The 21,817-nt window shown below is 49.1% G+C and overlaps 1 protein-coding gene across 1 annotated transcript in view; it reads left to right on the forward strand.

Moving 5' to 3' along the window:
• Nucleotides 1-19,917, forward strand: part of LOC142568278 (uncharacterized) — a 31,669-nt gene extending 11,752 nt beyond the window's left edge. The window contains exons 2-4 of the mRNA XM_075678265.1: nt 8,383-8,534; nt 14,202-14,400; nt 18,264-19,917. Of these exons, the coding sequence (XP_075534380.1) occupies nt 8,383-8,534; nt 14,202-14,363 (314 nt within the window). The 3' untranslated portion in view covers nt 14,364-14,400; nt 18,264-19,917. The remainder of the gene's footprint in view (nt 1-8,382; nt 8,535-14,201; nt 14,401-18,263) is intronic.
• Nucleotides 19,918-21,817: the final 1,900 nt, after the last annotated feature.

The raw sequence follows: 21,817 nt of genomic DNA on the forward strand, positions 1-21,817 counted from the left end.
GACGGCGACCTGGGTGGCCCACTCCACGGCCCTGGTCTGGACGACCGGGTCTGAGCTGGCCAACACGGCCTCCCACTGCTCGAGAGAAGGATCACGCATAATATCCGCCGGTGGCGGCGCTATGCTACAGCTCCATAATATGTGGTCATAGGTGGCCAGTTCCTGGCACCATTTGCATTCCGGCTGAACGTCCGGGTAGATTTTGTTTAACACGTATGGGCTATAGAAAGATCTCGTCTGCAATCTTCGCCAGACGCTTTCCTGCGCCTTCACCAATTGCTTGTCCGGTGGAGGGTAAATTCTCCGCTCAAGTTTGTAATGGTTAGTAATGTCGTGAAAGGACACCAGCCCATCTCTCGTGGACCTCCCTGGAACGTCCGGCTCACCTGCTCGGCTGACGAAACCTCGAGCATTCATGTGAGCCGCCTCGTTCCCAGGGTTCCCAGAGTGGGCCGGTACCCAGACAATTTCCACCTCCGTAGTCCCTCGCCCCGTGGCCCGATTTAGTAATCCTGCCGCTGTGACAGAGATTCTGCCCCTCGCTAAATTTCGGATGGCTGTTTTAGAGTCGCTGAAAATCAGGTGAGCTTCAGCATTACCTATAGCTAGCGCTATCGCCGCCTCCTCTGCAGTTTCTGAGGAGCGGGTTTTGACTGATCCAGAGGTGACTAAGCGTCCCCGCCCGTCCACCACCGCAACTGCAAATGCGTCTTTGTTCTTATACTCGGCGACATCTACGTAGACTGCCCCGTTGTACTTCCCGTACTTAGCATGTAAAGCTCTGGCTCTTGCCTTCCTACGGTTCTCTTGATGTATCGGATGCATATTTTTAGGTAAAGGTTTTATGTACAAGCCCTTGTGCATTTCTCGCTTCACCTGAATTTTCATGTCCCCAGCTGGAGGATCAACTCCAATGCCGATCCCTTCCAATATATCCCTCCCTACTTTCGTTTTGGAAAGTCTACTGAGTTGCATCGCCAAGTGTGCCTCCCGCAGTTCTTCTAAGGGGTTGTGCACCCCTAATCCCAGCAGCCTTTCGGTAGAAGTATTGTTAGGCAACCCAAGGGCCGCCTTATACGCCTGTCTAATCATAGCCTCCACCTTGCCTTTCTCCGTCGCGTCCATCTTCATATAAGGCGTCGCATACACTATTCTACTGAGCACAAACGCCTGTACCAGCTTACACAAGTCCTTTTCCTTGACGCCTTGTTTACGATTGGCGATTCTCCTGATAAGTCTCACGGTACCATTGACAGTATTTTTGAGCCTTTCCAAGGCCTCCCTATTCTTCCTGTTGGTCTGCAGATGCAGCCACAGGATCCTGATCGTTTGGACCTCAGCGACCGGTGCACCCCCCACTTTCACCTTCAGCGGTGGTGGCGGCACATAGTGCCTCGCATGTATCCCTCTTGGTTTATGCCTAAGCACAAAAAGCTCGGACTTGGGCTGAGAGCACGAGAGTCCTGCCTCCCCCGCTAGCTCCTCCACAATATCCACTGCCTGTTGTAAAGTTTCCTCCAATTGTGCGTCGCTTCCCCTTGTTACCCATAGAGTAATGTCATCCGCATAAAATGTATGTTTAAGTCCCGATATCATAGCCAGCCTGGGCGGTATCTTGATCAAGGCGAGATTAAACAAGAACGGCGATAAAACCGACCCTTGTGGTGTCCCCCTGCCCCCCAACGGGAAAGGATCCGATTTAAATTCTCCGACTACAACCTCCGCAGTCCTATCCTCCAGAAATGATCTGATGTATCGGAAGGTTCTACCCCCTGGTCCTATGTCCGATAGGTTCCTTAATATTGCCTCATGGGTGACATTGTCAAAGGCCTTTGTGAGGTCGAGCCCCAAGATAGCCTTGGTGCCCGTGCCGTACCCAGGATCAACCACGTCCTTTTTGAGCTGTATCATGACGTCCTGCGTTGATAAATTAGCCCTGAAGCCAATCATCGTTTTAGGTATCAACTCCTTGTCCTCCACATAACCCTGAAGCCTGTTGAGGACCACATGCTCCATCAATTTGGCCAAGCAGGACGTCAGCGAGATGGGTCGAAGATTCTCAATACAGATCTTCTTCCCTGGTTTAGGAATAAATGTAATCCTAGCATGCTTCCACTCTGCTGGGATCTCCCCGGCCGCCCAATATTTGTTCATCAAGTCCGTGAGCGCCCCTACTGACTTGAAATCCAGGTTCCTCAGCATTTTATTAGTAACCCCGTCCGGACCCGCTGCCGACGTAGTACGAAGCTGCCCCATTGCAAACTCCACCTCCGCCACCGTAAAGTCCGCATGTAATTCGAGGTTTTCCTCTCCCGAGTAATCCGGCAAGAAACCGCCCGCCTCGCCGTTTATGTAACGACTTCGGAGTTCTTGAATGAACTCCCCAGTCGTGCCTTGATACTGATGAACTAACCTAGCCATTTGACCCTTCTGCGCCGATTTGGTTGCCGCCGGTTCTAAAAGGTGCCTCAACAACTGCCATGTTTTTTTGCATCCGAATTGCCCATTCAACCTGTCACAAATCTGCCCCCATTGTTTGCACTGCAAGTCCAACGTGTAGGTTTCGATTTCTCGTTCTAGCTTGGCCACCTTCCTACGGAGGACTCCATTATGCTTTTGTTTCTTCCGCCTCCGAAGGAGACTCGCATGCGCTTCCCACATGTGTAACTGTCTAGAGTCCGCCGTAAAACCCTCCTTCACCGTCGGAACCTCTTCTGTGGTACCCTTCACGTCCTGCTTGAGCGCCTCAACCCAGGCTCCCAAGTCCTCGATTTCCCCGCTCACTGTGTCTTTCCTGACTTTCCGAAATCTGTCCCAATCCGCCACTCTAGTTCCTTTTACCCTGTCTTTGTGCTTAGCAGCACTAAATACCGTGGAAAGGATATAGTGATCACTGCCCAGTGGCTGTCCCGTGTTTACCCACTTTGCATCCCTAATACCTTTAACAAACGTGAGGTCCGGAGAGGAGTCTGTGCTAACGCTGTTGCCTATCCTCGTATGATCTAGCGGGTTGTTCAAGGTTGTCCATTGTAGGTCCTGAGCTACCCGCCAAAGCCTATTTCCCTTTGGAGTGGCTCGGATGTAGCCCCACTCCGGATGAGGCGCGTTGAAATCTCCAACCACGATGAGTTGAGCCCTAGCCGCTAGCCGTTGCGTCTTTATCAAGAGGTCTGGCAAGCGCAGCCCTTTATCTTTAGGAGAAGAATATACATTAAGTACAAAGAGACTCTTATCCTCCTTTCTTTTGGGCAGAACCTCTAGCAGGACGTAGTCCTCTCTGCTGCTATCTATGGTATGCTGAATCGCCGTGGCGTTTCGATGGACTAGCACGGCCGTGAAGACGCTCAATACACCCCCCCCCCCGATCAATCTCTGGCGGTGTAAATGCCTTAAATCCCGGTAATTTCACCCAGCCACCAGCCTCTTGCAAAGCTATAATGTCAGGCTTACTGTCCAGATTTTGTATGTGCAATTGCAGGTTCCCCCGCTTGCGACGGAAGCCCCTGCAGTTCCACTGCCAAACCTCAATTTGCTGGCGAGGGGCCATGATTAGGCACTAGGTTCACTAACATCGGCGCTTGGCCGACTACGGGAGGCAATCTAGCCTGTAGCGTAGCATTGAGCTGTTGAAACATGCCCATAACCTGTGTTTGGAAAGCCCGCATGTCATTGGTGAAGGCGTCAAGACGCTCCTCAATCTTGTCTAGTCTGGCTTCGATCCTGTCGACCCGAGCTTCCAATCTATCCTGTCTTTCCTCCAGTTTTCCTATTCTGTCCGCAAGGGCAGACATTTCCCCCCTAAGACTAGTGACTTTAACGACTGGCTGCGGCGTGTCCGCCGTTGAAGTTTCTGCCACTCTCTTTCCATTAGCTCCGCCGATGGCGGCCTCTTAAGCTTCCCCCGATTCTCCACCTCCATAGCTGTGCTCTCGCTCTCGCGAGAAGCAGTCGCCTGTGCCGCTTTCAGTGGGGCCTGGACCACCGGCGTCTGTACCCTTTGTCCTTTGTCGCTTTTAAGCGCGCGTTCCATCTCTGCCATCCTGACTTCCATCTTTTTAATCGTCTTAGCCTGCTGCTGCACCTGCCTTTGTAGCTCCTTCTCTCGAGCAGCCTCACTCTGGGAGGCCACGTAGGGCCAGCTCGCCTTTTTTCTCATGGCACTGGGACTTCTTCCATGACTGGAACCCTGTTCTCCTTTGCCACGCTCGGGTCCGGGCAGTGGTGGGAAGGAAGTGGACCGGTCCCTGCTCTTGTTATCGTCTCTCGCACCGCTGGATGACCGCTTCCTGGGCCTCGAGCGCCGCTCCTCCTTGTCAGTTTGGCCGTTGTCCTCACTGCCCTGCTGCAGGCCCGTCGGCTGCTTACGGGTCAGACGAAACTTGCAGTTCCGGCTCCCCGTGTTGTGCGCCCCAAGGCACACGATGCAGTCCGGAGTGCAGGTCAGCGGCTCTCCTTCCGGTGGCGCAGGATGATCCTTTCCGCAACGGCGACACAGATTAGTCTTCGGACGATAAAAAACGTCCGCCCGATGTCCCACTCGTCTGCAGTTATAGCAGGTCTCGACTAACTCTCTGTACGGAATCACCGCGTACAAACAGTTCCAGTAAATAACCTGCCAGGGAACATGCTTCCCCCCGAACGTTATCTGAATCGCCTTCGACTTTCCCAAAGGTCTGGCATCCAAAATTTCTATGCCGTCATTCCTCTTCAAGAATCCCGCCCGAACTTCTGCCAGTGGGCATCCGTTGTACGCGTTGTAAATGACTCCGCGCACAGAGTTCTCCGGCGCCGCCACGTACGCTGAAATCTCAAGGTCATGACCGCTCAGCTTGAGCGTCTTTACATTCGCATATGCCCCACAGCGATGCATACACGGCGTGCTCACCGTCATCGTGTTATTTGTCTCGTTGACCCGCACCAGGTCTTCCTCCGCCGCAGTCGCATTCGTCAGCTCCGCTGCCGCTCTCAAGGCATATCCGAGTTCCCTCGACGTCACCATACTCAAGTCCCAATTCTTGGGTCGGCACACAACCTTGAAGTCCTTGGCTGGCATCTTCAGAAACGGTCCCCGTTTCTTCCACACCGGCGCTTTCCCGCGCTTGACTTGTTCTGCTCCGTGCGTCTGGCGCCCGTCGCTGCCCGCCTGCTTCTCGCTAGGCCTACTCTCGGGACGGTTCCCGTATACAGATTTCTTGAATCTATCTTGAGCCCGCAAAACCCAGGCCCATTCTCCCGCCTCGAACTCTTCGGGCGTTATAGTCTCTCCCTCAACGGAGTACTCCATTGTCTTCAGCCTCACAGAGGCCCACAACCACAAGTCACCACCCCAGAGCCCGGTGCCGTCGGCGGCGGCTCGGCCTAATGATGAGGCCTAACTTTGCCGCGCGGTGGTTGAGCACGAAAAGCGTGGAAAAACCCCTAAAAAGGGGGCAAACTTGCCGAAATTAGGTGTCCGCAGGGAGAGGGAAACTTCCTGTGGACAATCCCACCAAAAGCAAGTCCACAGCACAGGCGTGCTGTGGACGTATCAAAGAGCTACAATGTTGGCGTTCGCCCACGAACGCGCCGGGCAACTCGGTTGCGCGAGCACGAGTCCTTGGCTTTGGCGCCTTATCGCAAGTCCGACCATCGACCGCCGAACTGCGACCGCCAACCAACCACGAAAGCGGGCGAAAGAGGGAAAGAAAGCTATAACTCCCTCATAACCATCATCATCATCATCAGCCTGGTTACGCCCACTGCAGGGCAAAGGCCTCTCCCATACTTCTCCAACAACCCCGGTCATGTACTAATTGTGGCCATGCCGTCCCTGCAAACTTCTTAATCTCATCCGCCCACCTAACTTTCTGCCGCCCCCTGCTACGCTTCCCTTCCCTTGGGATCCAGTCCGTAACCCTTAATGACCATCGGTTATCTTCCCTCCTCATTGCATGTCCTGCCCATGCCCATTTCTTTTTCTTGATTTCAACTAAGATGTCATTAACTCGCGTTTGTTCCCTCACCCAATCTGCTCTTTTCTTATCCCTTAAGGTTACACCTATCATTCTTCTTTCCATAGCTCGTTGCGTCGTCCTCAATTTGAGTAGAACCCTTTTCGTAAGCCTCCAGGTTTCTGCCCCGTAGGTGAGTACTGGTAAGACACAGCTATTATATACTTTTCTCTTGAGGGATAATGGCAACCTGCTGTTCATGATTTGGGAATGCCTGCCAAACGCACCCCAGCCTATTCTTCTGATTATTTCCGTCTCATGATCCGGATCCGCCGTCACTACCTGCCCTAAGTAGAGGTATTCCCTTACCACTTCCAGTGCCTCGCTGCCTATTGTAAATTGCTGTTCTCTCCCGAGACTGTTAAGCATTACTTTAGTTTTCTGCAGATTAATTTTTAGACCCACTCTTCTGCTTTGCCTCTCCAGGTCAGTGAGCATGCATTGCAATTGGTTCCCTGAGTTACTAAGCAAGGCAATATCATCAGCGAATCGCAAGTTACTAAGGTATTCTCCATTAACTTTTATCCCCAATTCTTCCCAATCCAGGTCTCTGAATACCTCCTGTAAACACGCTGTAAGCATTGGAGATATCGTATCTCCCTGCCTGACGCCTTTCTTTATTGGGATTTTGTTGCTTGCTTTATGGAGGACTACGGTGGCTGTGGAGCCGCTATAGATATCTTCCAGTATGTTTACATATGGCTCATCTACACCCTGATTCCGTAATGCCTCCATGACTGCTGAGGTTTCGACTGAATCAAACGCTTTCTCGTAATCAATGAAAGCTATATATAAGGGTTGGTTATATTCTGCACATTTCTCTATCACTTGATTGATAGTGTGAATATGGTCTATTGTTGAGTAGCCTTTACGGAATCCTGCCTGGTCCTTTGGTTGACAGAAGTCTAAGGTGTTCCTGATTCTATTTGCAATTACCTTAGTAAATACTTTGTAGGCAACGGACAGTAAGCTGATCGGTCTATAATTTTTCAATTCTTTGGCGTCCCCTTTCTTATGGATTAGGATTATGTTAGCGTTCTTCCAAGATTCCGGTACGCTCGAGGTCATGAGGCATTGCGTATACAGGGTGGCCAGTTTCTCTAGAACAATCTGTCCACCATCCTTCAACAAATCTGCTGTTACCTGATCCTCCCCAGCTGCCTTCCCCCTTTGCATATCTCCTAAGGCTTTCTTTACTTCTTCCGGCGTTACCTCATAACCAACTGTGCGTTGAATAGTATCGAACACGGGGCGTCCACTGCCAGCGCTGTCATGCCCGTGAAGATGAGTAGCCGCCTCTGTCGACGCTTTGGGACGCACTCCATATACGCGGCCGATTTGCTACGTCGGTATACTGCGCTGAGGGAGCAGGTCTACGCAACTTCGCCCATTCTCGGTGACGCCGAGAAGCAGTACAATGCATGTCGGCAACAGTGGCTGCCTGTTACGCGTGGTTTTATTTTGAACAGATAGATTACCTGCTTGCTTCTTCTCTCCACAGGAGATGACAGATACGTATGACGAACGCATCACTATATTTCGTTTAAGTTCGTTGTAGGATAGTTTCGACATATGAAATTACCTGATATTTCGACCTGTCTTTAAACTGTCTGTTGGTCTGACTGTGATTGTTATCACAATTGTTATAACCAACTCCATACACCGCAGTGTGTCGCACAACATCGCAACATCTGGCGCCGAGCCGCGATCACAGAGCATTACGCGTCCACGCACGGCCGACTGCGCATCTTTACTACTCTATAGAGTGCCCCAACAATCCGGAACTTTATTAGGGGGTGGCTTTTGGGAAACTAATGGGAACGTCAGTGTATTTCGGAGTACATTTCAGGGACGGATACGGAAGTGTTGTTATACTTGCGATTTAATCTAAGCAGGCATGCATGCCTTCTTTACTGCTAGGTTGCAATTTCGCATTGGCAACGTGTGCCTTGCAGTTAATAATTAGAATGTTATTTAGTGAATCTCTTTAATTAACTGCACGTACATTGCAATTGGTCGTGCAAGTATTGCTCGCCTTTTCAGGTAGATATATCTACCTGAACAAGCAAGGAATGCTTATGCACACACATACACTTTCGCATGTACATGCGCGCACGGTATATACATGTAGACAGTCCTTGGCCAGCACGTTTGACTTCGATTTCATTCACCGTGCTTAGATCGTGCTTGAAACGTTCAGCGCAAGTAGTCGATCTCAATGGGGAATGGATTTTACCGCCGGTGATAGGCCGATATTTGTCGTACCTAAACCGTCCGTGTGAATGTGGGTATTAGCGTGCACGAAAAGTATGTTCCCGTGTCATCTTTAACGCTCACTTGCTCACGCTATCACAGCGAACGAGCGCAAATTGAGCGCGTGATGTCGGCGCAGGGGACACGGACTTCTACTTCGGCACCAGGGTGCGCTGCCACACGTGCGACGCCGACTTTACCATCGAGAAGTTCTCGGTGGACCACCCCTGCCTGGTTGGACAGCGAGAGAGGGACGTGGCCTACTGCAGCGTCAACTCAAACTTCTGTAAGGTAGGCACGTTCCGCATAACAGACCACGCAAGCCACTGCGTACTACAGCGACGACGTTGTCCGACAGCTTTTATTGCGAAAGCAATACTGCTCGCACTTTCGGCCCATCGGTGGTCGTGGCGCCTCCTTACACAGCTGCGCGTCACGTGACCGTGTGACGTCACGCCAGACCGAGAGACTGGGCCCCAGCTCGCGGCATCGATGGTGGAGGCGAAGCTTTGCGCGCCGCTGCTGCGGCGCTACCGAGAGAGGGCGCTCGCTGGTGTGACGTCACGCTAGGAGGACAAATGGGGCTACAGCTCGGCTCCTCGCAGTGGTCGGCGCGCTGCCTTGCGCTATGTCGGATGATGTATAGCCATAAGTTTAACAAAGGGCAACTATGTCCACACCATCAGCCGAACCAAGGCGCAGCCAAGGGTATTGCTTTCGCAATCTTCCAGGCTTAACCAAGCGAAGCCTTCAGCCAATTTTTAATAATTGGCTCGAGTAAATCGGGCCTCGTGGCTGCCTTCACAAACGCGGCCGCCCAGACAACTCCCGCGGATTTCAGCTTCGTTTCTTTAACTGAATGCGTAGCTGAAGAGACAGAAATCATAGCGTGTCAGGCAGGGAGCGCGACACGCCGAGTTTCGCATGTCATGTCTGTGCAAAATACATATGTGTATGCGTGCGCGGAGTATGTCCTAATGCATAGCTATCGGCAAGTTGTGTGCGCGGTGTTATGTATTTATCTCAGCTCGATTACGGCCCCACCCCGGCTTCTGTATTTTTTTCACCAATCATGGACTCTGTATTCGCTATGTTTAGGATTCTCTTTTTTGCTCATTGTTATAGGTTTTTTTTTTCTTAGAGAAAGAGACAGAAAAAAATAAACATCTTTATTTAACACCTAGTCCGGTGTCTTATAGCTACAGGACGGCTCTGATGTAGGATACCAGGGTGTCCTGGAAGAGGGTGTGTTGTACAGCTGAGATTCGTTCATCGTCCTGTTCAACTGCATCTGAATAGAAGCTACAGGAAGTTCGCGCATATTCATGGCGAAACATAGCGCGCATCGCCTCTCGTCCGTCGCGTCGTGCGTCGCCAATACTTTGGTATAACCTTCAAGGGGAGTACGGTAGCGCGATTCAAAGACGAGACAAAAGAAGACGCAAAGGAACACACACACACACACACACACACACACACACACACACACACACACACACACACACACACACACACACACACACACACACACACACACACACACAAACACAAACACACACACACACAAACACAAACACACACACACACACACAAACACGCGCGCGCACAGTGTGGTATAATGGAGTTACGCCACCACTCAAATCCTCACAATTCGTTCCACTAAAATTCCTTTGCCACCAAACAACTCTGTACTACAGGCAAACCACCCTTTACAGGGGCAGTTCAAGGACAAAGGCATCGGGGTAAGCAAGCTGCTCAACACCAGAAAAAAGAGAGCGCGAATAGCAGCGATCAATGAGTTAGCGGTAAGAGGGAAAATAGAGGAATTCCAGATCAAGCTACAGAACAGGTATTCAGCTTTAACTCAGGAAGAGGACCTTAGTGTTGAAGCAATGAACGACAATCTCGTGGGCATCATTAAGGAGTGTGCAATGGAAGTCGGTGGTAACTCCGTTAGACAGGATACCGGTAAGCTATCGCAGGAGACGAAAGATCTGATCAAGAAACGCCAATGTATGAAAGCATCTAACCCTACAGCTAGAATAGAACTGGCAGAACTTTCGAAGTTAATCAACAAGCGTAAGACAGCTGACATAAGGAAGTATAATATGGATAGAATTGAACATGCTCTCAGGAACGGAGGAAGCCTAAAAACAGTGAAGAAGAAACTAGGAATTGGCAAGAATCAGATGTATGCGTTAAGAGACAAAGCCGGCAATATCATTACTAATATGGATGAGATAGTTCAAGTGGCTGAGGAGTTCTATAGAGATTTATACAGTAACAGTGGCACCCACGACGATAATGGAAGAGAAAATAGTCTAGAGGAATTCGAAATCCCGAAGGTAACGCCGGAAGAAGTAAAGAAAGCCTTAGGAGATATGCAAAGGGGGAAGGCAGCTGGGGAGGATCAGGTAACAGCAGATTTGTTGAAGGATGGTGGACAGATTGTTCTAGAGAAACTGGCCACCCTGTATACGCAATCCCTCATGACCTCGAGCGTACCGGAATCTTGGAAGAACGCTAACATAATCCTAATCCATAAGAAAGGGGACGCCAAAGACTTGAAAAATTATAGACCGATCAGCTTACTGTCCGTTGCCTACAAAGTATTTACTAAGGTAATTGCAAATAGAATCAGGAACACCTTAGACTTCTGTCAACCAAAGGACCAGGCAGGATTCCGTAAAGGCTACTCAACAATAGACCATATTCACACTATCAATCAGGTGATAGAGAAATGTGCAGAATATAACCAATCCTTATATATAGCTTTCATTGATTACGAGAAAGCGTTTGATTCAGTCGAAACCTCAGCAGTCATGGAGGCATTACGGAATCAGGGTGTAGATGAGCCATATGTAAACATACTGGAAGATATCTATAGCGGCTCCACAGCCACCGTAGTCCTCCATAAAGCAAGCAACAAAATCCCAATAAAGAAAGGCGTCAGGCAGGGAGATACGATATCTCCAATGCTATTCACAGCGTGTTTACAGGAGGTATCCAGAGACCTGGATTGGGAAGAATTGGGGATAAAAGTTAATGGAGAATACCTTAGTAACTTGCGATTCGCTGATGATATTGCCTTGCTTAGTAACTCAGGGAACCAATTGCAATGCATGCTCACTGACCTGGAGAGGCAAAGCAGAAGAGTGGGTCTAAAAATTAATCTGCAGAAAACTAAATTAATGCTTAACAGTCTCGGGGGAGAACAGCAATTTACAATAGGCAGCGAGGCACTGGAAGTCGTAAGGGAATACATCTACTTAGGGCAGGTAGTGACGGCGGATCCGGATCATGAGACGGAAATAATCAGAAGAATAGGCTGGGGTGCGTTTGGCAGGCATTCCCAAATCATGAACAGCAGGTTGCCATTATCCCTCAAGAGAAAAGTATATAATAGCTGTGTCTTACCAGTACTCACCTACGGGGCAGAAACCTGGAGGCTTACGAAAAGGGTTCTACTCAAATTGAGGACGACGCAACGAGCTATGGAAAGAAGAATGATAGGTGTAACCTTAAGGGATAAGAAAAGAGCAGATTGGGTGAGGGAACAAACGCGAGTTAATGACATCTTAGTTGAAATCAAGAAAAAGAAATGGGCATGGGCGGGACATGTAATGAGGAGGGAAGATAACCGATGGTCATTAAGGGTTACGGACTGGATCCCAAGGGAAGGGAAGCGTAGCAGGGGGCGGCAGAAAGTTAGGTGGGCGGAGGAGATTAAGAAGTTTGCAGGGACGGCATGGCCACAATTAGTACATGACCGGGGTTGTTGGAGAAGTATGGGAGAGGCCTTTGCCCTGCAGTGGGCGTAACCAGGCTGATGATGATGATGATGATGATGATGATGATGATGATGAATAGCAGTGAGGGGAGTAGGAGCCTTTCTTAGCTTAGTCACAGAATCCTTTAATGCGGCTACCATAATGAAACCTTAAGGTGTCTTGAACGCTCGCGCTATCGGCGCCTCGATCGGCGGAATTCTTCAACTGAAGCTCTCCAGGCCTCGAAATGCTGGAAACCCCCATCTCGAACGACGACACAGGCAAAAATAATCCAACCTAAATTGTTATATTAGTGTTGTTTACAAAAGATCTTTATTACTAGCGAAACTTGTGATTCTGTAAAAAACAGAACAATAATTAAACGCAACAAAGGAGCAATGGTTCATACTGTGCGCCAACAATATCAAATTGAGAATTAGCGCGAGAATAACACACAAATGACATCCGTGTTGACGTGTTCACGGGCGTTATAAACTGAAAAAGCATTATGCCGTTAGTTGTTTTTTTTTTCTCCGCGACTAAGTCAGTTAGAGAGATTTTTTCAGGAGCGTAATATATTTACCACCCGAGCTATACCCAACGAGCGTGTTTAGTGTCTCTTAATATTTTGTGCTAAATGCCTCCAACGCTCGCAGTACTGGCGCACCCACTTGGTTACGGTGTGCACGACTCTGCGGCAGACGATAGGGCGACGCCTACCAAAACTGGGTCATTGCTACTGAACGTAGGCACAGCCGTAAAGCTTTGGCATCAAGAGGCAGAAGCGCGCGCACATCTCCTTTGCCGCCTATACGCACAGAAAGAAAGAAACGCGGCTCCAAACCAGTGACAACGGTAACAGTGCCAGTGCTGCGCTCAAATTTCGCGTTCGGGAGTATCATAATCGTCGGTGAATTTTTTTGTCCTTTAAAGAACCATTTTTTTTACTCTTGGTCAGAAAAAAATGTCCACGCAATATAAATTAATAAATAAAAATTAAGCAGAACCCATCTCACGATTACTGTCAACGGTAATGTATTTCGCATTGAATCAATATAGCGACAAAGCGTACTGCTACCGTCGAAACGAGCTATGTATGAGGCGTGTAGTGCAGCGAGATTCTTCTTCCGCGCTTCCCTAAGAACAATCGGTGCCATCTAGCGCCGCGGCGGCGAAGCATACGCGCGGCTTCCGAAATGCATGACGCGCCGTTGCGTGTGAGCCCTGAGGAATGCGCTATGCGCCAACCGGACTCCTCTCTCGCACTTCTTTCTAAAGCCATTCTTTCTGGACACGCTGCGCCATCCAGTGGCGCTGCCGAGAAGTCCGCGCGTGGCCTCCGAGATTCGAAGCATGGCGTGACAGTGCTTGCGAACGCTGAGAATTGTTTCCTCGCTTGCCGATCACCCAGTGGCACACACTCATGTGACCCAATTTAGCGAGGGGTTCATTGAAGGGCGGCAAATATCCAGTGCATTTATGGAACAGCTCGCTAAAGCGTTGGCGTGAAGGAGGTTCATTAAAAAGCGGCACATGCCAAGGGCATTTGTGGCGCAGCCTGCTAAAACACTAGTTTGCTCCCGTTGAGGAAGCCTTGTTACGTGGGCTGGATTCCCTTCAGCACGGGAGAAATTTAAGGGATCCTTTTTGTCATTGTAGAGCGGTATATTCCCAGTGGCACGTGTCTAGTTACTCATGTTGTCGTCAAAGACGTTCATTGAAGAGCGGCACGCACCTGCTGGCACATACCCAGACACCCAAATTGGCATCAAAGAAGTTCACTGGGTAGCTGCAGCACAGACTGAGTGGCACATACCCAGTTCTCCAAATCGGCGTCAAATATTTTGTTCGAACCCCGGTACCTATTCAGTCCCCCATCTACAGTGACCCATGGCGTCAAAGAGGTTCATTGAAGAGCAAGCACATGTGTACACATTGCCACATACACGGTGACTCAAGTTGTTTCGACAGTTGGTTTCGAGCCCTGTTCCCCCAGCATAGCAGCCGCTTGCATTACCCATTCGACTGCGATCTAACAAGTGACAGCTATGCGAGGAAACGGTTAGATACAAATATGCATAGATATGGTTACTTGGCCGGCCGGAAAGCGCGTGAAGTGCATTAACAATGCTAACGCATTAATGCACAAATAAATGAGCGTTCTTCAGCCCCTCGGATATCGTCGCAGGTGGAGGTGACGCGACTCAACGGCGTGCTGGTGACGTACTCGCGGCGGTGTGCCGATAAATGCTCCCCGAATTGCTACGAGAAGGGCTTCGGCATGCTCAGGGAGCAGTGCACCTACTGCTGCCGCCGCAACCCCGCCTGCGGGGAGAAGCGCAAGCCCTGACGCCCGCCGCACGGCACACCCACGGCCGCCACCACAGGTGAGTGCATGTATAACTGGGGGCATTACGTGCTGTATGCAATGGTCTCTAACTCTTCTCGAACTTGACCACTGCATCGCGTGGCCTCCGATATTGCCGGGATGGGCCAAGTCACTGGTATACATCCGGATGACGCTATATAGTCGACGTGGAAATTTGCATCCTTACAATAACAACAACAAAAAAAGGTCGCAGTTTCTCCTTAAAGACCAAGCACTGCTTCCGGTAGCAAATTATTAGACAGCTATACGAAGTAAGGTTAACAGTTTTATCGGCCGTATTAATGGCAGTAAACATTCGCTCATTAACTAAACTAATAAGCATGCATGGTGTCGCGTGCTCACAGGCAAGCATGAACAGATCTCACTCGATGACAGCGGACACTCGCTGTCAGAACGCTAGCGTGATGAAGAGCGGCGGCAGCGGCGAGCGAACGCTTCCCGCTGCCTATAGCTTCGACGAGTCTCCGAGGCATGAGATTACTGCGACCTCCAACACTAGGCATGCGAAAACGCAGCGCACACGAAGCCACACTACATTTCGTCTCGAGTAGCCTTTGTATCCACTGCAGATTACCTTCCAGGCAATGCGCGCGCGGCCGCGGCCGGACTAAAAGAGAGTCGGGAGACGCGCGCAAATCTGCCCCTCTCCCCACACTTCCTGGGGCAGCATTAGTTTGTGGAAATTCATTTAGTTTGCATTATTTTCCCCCTTCGTCATTGCCTCGGTTGCCGCCGCGCACCGCTGCTGTCAGGATCGTCGCCTAGAGGCGACAATGATGGCAATGCAAAATGAAATGGGTATCGCTGCAAAATAATGCCTCAGATTTGATACGTGATTTTCGTAATCGCAGTAACTGTCACGTAGCTTCTTTTGACTTTCTGAATAAGGGCCCTAGAGCGTAACGACGTGGTGCCATATAAGTTCAAAATGAAATTCTGGGGTTTTACGTGCTAAGACCGCGATCTTATTATATGATGCACGCGCGCCGTACGTAGTGCGGGACTCCGGATTAATTGTGATCACCAGGGGTTATTTAAGGTGCACCTAAATCTAGGTACACAAGCGCTTTTGCATTTCATCCCAGTCGGAATGCGGCCGCCGCGGCCGGGATCAAACCTGTGACCTCGTGCTGAACAGCGCGACGTTGTAGTGTATAAGGGCTTGAACAAGAGCGGAGCTGGCGAACGAGCGAACTGACGCCATTGGGAATTGCGCTCTCAACGCTTACTTGGGAGCCGCTCGACCTGCACGGCGCATACCAGAAGAATGCCCGCACTGCGAGGGCGATGCTCGAGAGTGACCGACTGCGACAAGGACGCAGCTGAAGTGAGACAGACGAATGCGCCCACCTGTTGCCGCGTTCATTCGCGCCCTATTTAGCATCCACAATAGAAGTGCATGCGCCAGACGATGGAGTCAGAATTCAGGGAAGACCACGCTCTCTTGCATTAATATACTGAAGCACAGAGCCTTCGCTTTCGTATCTAGGGGCAGCGAAGCACTAGTCACCCGCTCCCCCACTTCCCGCCTCCCTCCTTACAATTGCAAGTCATCGTGCGAAAATTTAGCTGCTCCGCAGTCCGCATGCTAGCTCACTGACCGGTACTTCCGTACAGCAACAAAGCTAACATTCAGGAGAGCCCTTCACTACACACTTGCAGTGCTGTTTCGTGCGCGCAGTGTACTTGCACGGCCGCTCGATAAAGTCCTTGTGTGTTTTCAACGAGTAGCCATGGTACTTGCATAGGCCTTTCTGCCTATGCAAGTACCGCAGACCTTAGTTCAACAGCACTGTTCGCCCCTAACGTATACGAATAGAAAAATATCTTGATCTGTATTCGAAATTTCGATGATTCGCACACCCATACGCACAATGTGTCTGGTCATGATAGAATATTTTATCGGGATTTTTATTATACTTAAATGGTGGCTTCAGACATGTTTGGGTTAGTGGGTAGGATAATCGGGCCAAGTATGTGACTTACGATCGAATTTTCACACTTGAAGCTCCGAAATGAGTTAAGTGCCTGCTACCACAATAAATATCAGGATTTATTCTGCTTGACTGCTACTTACGGTAGTTTAGCCTGGGGCCCCATCTAAATTCTGGGATAATAACGTCCCATTCAGAAATAAGGAGTTTGCCATATTGCCATGGCGTCCTCTCGCTATTTTTAATTTTTAGTTAGCAGCGGTCACTAAAATCGTGACGAGGTGCGGCTTTAGCGCCTTTATGCTCATCCATCTCATGTGTAGTGTTCCTTACTGTTACAGTGACGCCGTTCACGTTTTTCGACTCAAAACATACCGATGTTCCTTTAAAGTGCCGCTCACCAGGCCCCATAGCAAATTTTGGTTATACGCTGAAAGTAGTTACGTGTCCTCTAGGGAGCATTCTGCCGGAAAAACAATTTTCAAATCGGCTCCCATTAATAGCCGAGATAGAAATAACCCGCCCTGGTTGCTCAGTGGCTATGGTGTTAGGCTGCTGACCACGAGGTCGCGGGATCGAATCGCGGCCGCGGCGGCCGCATTTCGATGGGGGCGAAATGCGTAAACACCCGTGTGCTTAGATTTAGGTGCACGTTAAAGAACCCCAGGTGGTCAAAATTTCCGGAGTCCTCCACTACGGCGTGCCTCATAATCAGAAAATGGTTTTGGCACGTAAAACCCCATAGTTTGAGATAGAAATATTTCAGTGCCGCGAACCCATGATTTCAGGAGGCGAGCTCCACTGCCAAACTAGACGCTCTCTCCACTCGCCCCGCCTAGCCTACGCAAGCGAAATTCCTTCCCTGCAATCTCCCATACCGGGCCTCGAGAATCGCGTGACGCATACGTCACGGGCCACACCTTCGTTTTTTTTCCGCCTCGCTTTTTTTTTTTCGGCGCTGCGCACGAGCTGTTGTGATTGTCTGGTTTCGCGCAGCGCACGATTTTGCGCGCTGCGCACAAGGACACATGACTAGTGGTATAATTCAGTGCTACACGAATACCGAGGCTGAACAAGCGAATCGCAGAGCATGACCAGGCCGCTTGAACACGGTAGAAAATGGCATAGTTTCGATACCTGCGCACGTGACTGCACGACCGTGCGAACAAGCAGACGAATTGGAAGTACATCTCTCTTGCTTCGGTGCGAAGTGAAACAAAAAACAAGCAGACATTCCGTTTGTGTGTTTCATTATTTCTCTAAACTTCAATTCGTCAATTCAAGCAACAGATCGCACAGATAAGAGATGCTGTCTTGAATAATTCTTGAAGTCTCACGTGTGATCACGAGCTACGTCACACTGTGGACCCGAGTACGTAGGCGCAGGGACGCGAGTACGTCACCGTCTGGCTTGGAGCACGGTCGCCGCGAGGGAAAGGGAAAACGGCGTTCGGATTGAAATTTCAGACGTTTCCGCGGTGCGTAGTGATGTAATTATTTGTAAACACGATCCTTGGCGCGCACTGTATGCTCTGCGCTTGTCAGCTCAAAATGGCCAGACCTGGTGAGGGGCCCTTTAACTGCGACGTGTCTTTACCGCCTAGGATTTGGCATAGGTCAGCTTCCCTTCAAAGTTAATTCGCCTGGCAATTAAGCTTACTCCGTTTTCAAACTCTAAGAATGAAAATATTCATAATTCATGCAATGAACTGTTCCATGTAATATATCTGTACACTTGAGAAAGATTCACGGAAGAACGTGAGACATCCTAGCTTCCTGTCTCGACCCGCGAATTTGTGCACCCGCTGAAGGTAGAAGCGATGGATGTGTTTGAGCAACACTAAAAAGCGGTGTGGCCAATTGCTTTAGGAGCGCACCGGACATGCTAAATAGGAAGCGCCGTTTAGGTCTCTCTCTCTTTACGCAGCTCATCCTTCCAACCCAGCACGCGCAGTAGGCCAGCCAGCGCCGCCGCCGAGGCGGGCGTCGGGGCCCCAGACAGCGCCGGGCCAGCCTCCGAGCTCTGTAGGGACCGCCACGAGCCTTCTTCCTTCCTCCTCGCCTGCTGGCAAATCCTGGTGGCTGCCATCGGCCACTGTCGCCGCAGCCTTCCTCGCCATGCGTCTCTGCTGCGCTGCCTGCTGATCGCAGACACGTGACAGACAACTTCTAGCTAACATATCTCATCTATGCTTTCGAGAAGGCGGCGATGGCGCCTGCCTTTCTCGAGCATGTAATAGTGTTTGGCAAAGCTGAAGGAGATCGCAGGCGCCACCGCTCAACCGTCGCCGCGCCACGTTAATCGGAGACGGTCGTTTTAACGCTACCGGCTCGGCAGACGAACCTCGCAGCAAAAGCACACCAGGCTCTTTACCGCAGCTTTCCTGTAGCTGCAGAAATTATTCCGAAAAGGGTGTTCCGGCAGGCAGTGTTTTCTTCATTTCTACTTCTAGCTGCTCCCAAGTGTTGCGAGAGACGGGAGAAAACAGCTATATACTTAACGTAACCATGGTTTCTCACGTGGGTAAAACAACAGAAATTGAACAAAAATAAGTTGGGAGAGCTACTGTAAATTTATGTTGTAATGCAGCACAGAAAGTGCTCATAAAAAAGGATAGATGTAGTTTGTCCCATCCCTTCTTCTGTTTCTCATTCTGGTCACTTTTTGCATTGCATCACAAGACGCACATTTACTTCAGAGATGAGCAAACTTCGCCACAAATGTGAGATCACAGTCTCAAGAATTAGAGTTTGTAAGTGTAACACACAATATCCGGAGAGAAAGGAAAAGAAAATTGCATTTGGGAAAGCGCCGACCTGGAAAAAATAATTGTACATGGCTGCCCTCATGTGATCATGCCCATATATGCCCCCATGCTACTGTTTTCTCTACGAGAAACTACTCGGGTGGAAAAGCAATAGGAATTGGTGCAACCACACAAGAGTGCGCATTAACAATTGGTTAAACGCTGATATTACCAATTGTGGCAGAGAGTATAATTTAGTAGCTGCATCTTGGCAAGCTACCAATTGAATAACTTGAGAACATAAACAGAACTTTAAAAAGGGAACATGCTAGAAGAGCATGGCAACAACAGTGGCATCGTACAAGTAAATTTTTCTTCTCAGATAATGAATACATTAAAATAACGGAGAAAGGGCTCATTGCATAAAATCAAGGCTTCAGTCACACCTACACATGTGTGCGGTAAAATGTGAAATGTAAGTGTGAAATGTGTGCGGTGATGCACACATTTCAGACTTTGCTTTCATTACTCCACGCTGAAACTACAGGTCTCTTTAAACACCTATCATAAACACCGAGCATGTACAAAAGCCATCCAGCTATCTTCTGTAGGCAGTTCAAGGTAGACAGCTACTATACTAGTCAATTTTTGCTTATACAGTTCAGGGTGTCTACCAATTATATATTTCCGAATTCCCTGAGTTTTCGAGGTTTTCCCTGAGTGCTTTTGCAAGATTCCCTGAGTGACCCAAAAATTTGTTTTATGTCAAAACTGGCTGACACCATGTCTCCCGATGCTGTCACTCTCTAGCAAGCATGTTAAAAAAAAAAACAACTTAATCGAGTTTGAAAAGTAAGAAGTAGTATTTATTTTACTCCAAAGAAAACAGAAAGGAGGGGCTAGTAAAATGCACAGCGAGTAAAACATCTTGGAAAAGAAATGGTAAAACTCACTGCAAATAGAGTTGAACATAGTCAAATACGAATAAAAAGGATATGCATACAGAAGCAAATATTCTCGAATAAGAGCTATTTCTATGAACTGATAGCAAGCTCATTGGTATGAGGCCCGAATTTTGTCACAAGTGAGATTATCTCACAACAGCTGGTAAGTCAACCTCAACTGTACTGACATACTGAGCCCAAGCACAACGCCTCGGTGTTGCGTTTCACTGCTTTAAAAATAGTTTATTTTGGTTTAGTTGAGGGATACCTGCATCTCGGCGTCAGCCAACACTTTGTTTTTTGAGCACAAGTTCCTTCAAAGAAGCGACAGCACACTTCCTTTCCCATTAATTCCTCAGTGCGTCGGTCCTTTCTGTCCTCGTCCTCCTTCCGCCGCGCGTTCGCCACACGGACAATTTGATGCACCCTCTAGGTCAGTTGTGCAGTCAACGTCCGAAAAATCGGGCAGTTTGAAAAAAATGAATGCATGTCTTTTACTGCTCTTAAAGGCTCAAATCGCCACAGGCACATCCGAAAAAGCTCCGAATGCCTGCCAGTAAGCCTATTAGGCATATCGGTGCTCGTACTGGAACAGGAGATGGCGGGTGCACGAGTATATAATTAAGGCATACATACTGGGTCCCCTGACAATTGCCCCTTCCCACTCTCGTTATGCTTCACAGCGTAACACTTTTGTATCGAGACGAAGCTGACTTTCAGGAACCGGCATTATGCAAGGCAACGTGCTTTCCGAGCCCCGAAGCCAATCGCAAGGACCACAAAGGCGGAGTGAGTCTCCAGTAGCCACCACTGCGTTACCGCAGTGGTGACTACTGCTGCCAGCATATCTGCGTGAGAGAGCGCCGGTTCGAGGCAGCGAGGTAATCAAAGCGGCAGCGGTGGTGGCTTTGATTAATGCCGTTTGGTACTTGCGGTCACAGCGAAAGGTCCAGAAAATCGGACTGCGAACGGTTCCTGCGTCCGATATTTCAGAGACATTCTTGCACATTGACTCTAAGGGGTTTGTGGAGGCACTGCGAAGCCGTCGAAATTATCGGGCATCCGGAAAGTCGGTCGTTGACTGTACACTGGCAACTCAACTCCTCCAGCCGACGACACGGCGTCAAAGAAGGTTCGTTGCGATTCCTCTCTGTTACTTGAGCCAGCATTACCACGAATTTCGTTCTCTTTCAATAAAATAACAGCTAATTTTCTCTGATAGAAGCACCAATTCCCAGAGTTTCTCCCGAGTATTTCCAGACTACTCAAGATCCCTGAGAATTCCCGGTTTTCCCGGTTGGTAGACACCCTGTATAATATTCCTTCTAAGCCATAAAACAGGAAGTGTATGAAGGCTAAAGAAAAATAGACTCATTTCCTAGATAAAAATTATGACACAGGAAGCAGTACTATCACTGTATGAATCCTCTGCAAATGGCAAGGAAATTGAGAAAATGGGATGCCAACTTGTCTTATTAAAGTTTTGCATTCCTACATATAAAGTTATGCGACGTCAAAAGTATGCAAAAAGGAGAACAGACTTCAAAACCATATCTTCAGAAATATTTTTGGTAAGAGATAGGCCCCCATAATATATTACTTAGTCTAATCTCTATCTTTCAACTTGCATATGCAAAGTGCACCCTTCCGTAGCCAAAAGTAGCTCCAAGCCTACATTTTGAAATCTATTCATATACTCAATGCACAACAACATTGCTTGTGAGTCTAAATTTTTCTTATTGTCATTTTTGTCTTGTTTCTTAACAGTAAAATACTAAAGAGCATGAAAA

Source organism: Dermacentor variabilis, unplaced genomic scaffold (assembly GCF_050947875.1).
Source record: "Dermacentor variabilis isolate Ectoservices unplaced genomic scaffold, ASM5094787v1 scaffold_18, whole genome shotgun sequence".
Classification (NCBI taxonomy): Eukaryota; Metazoa; Arthropoda; class Arachnida; order Ixodida; family Ixodidae; genus Dermacentor; species Dermacentor variabilis.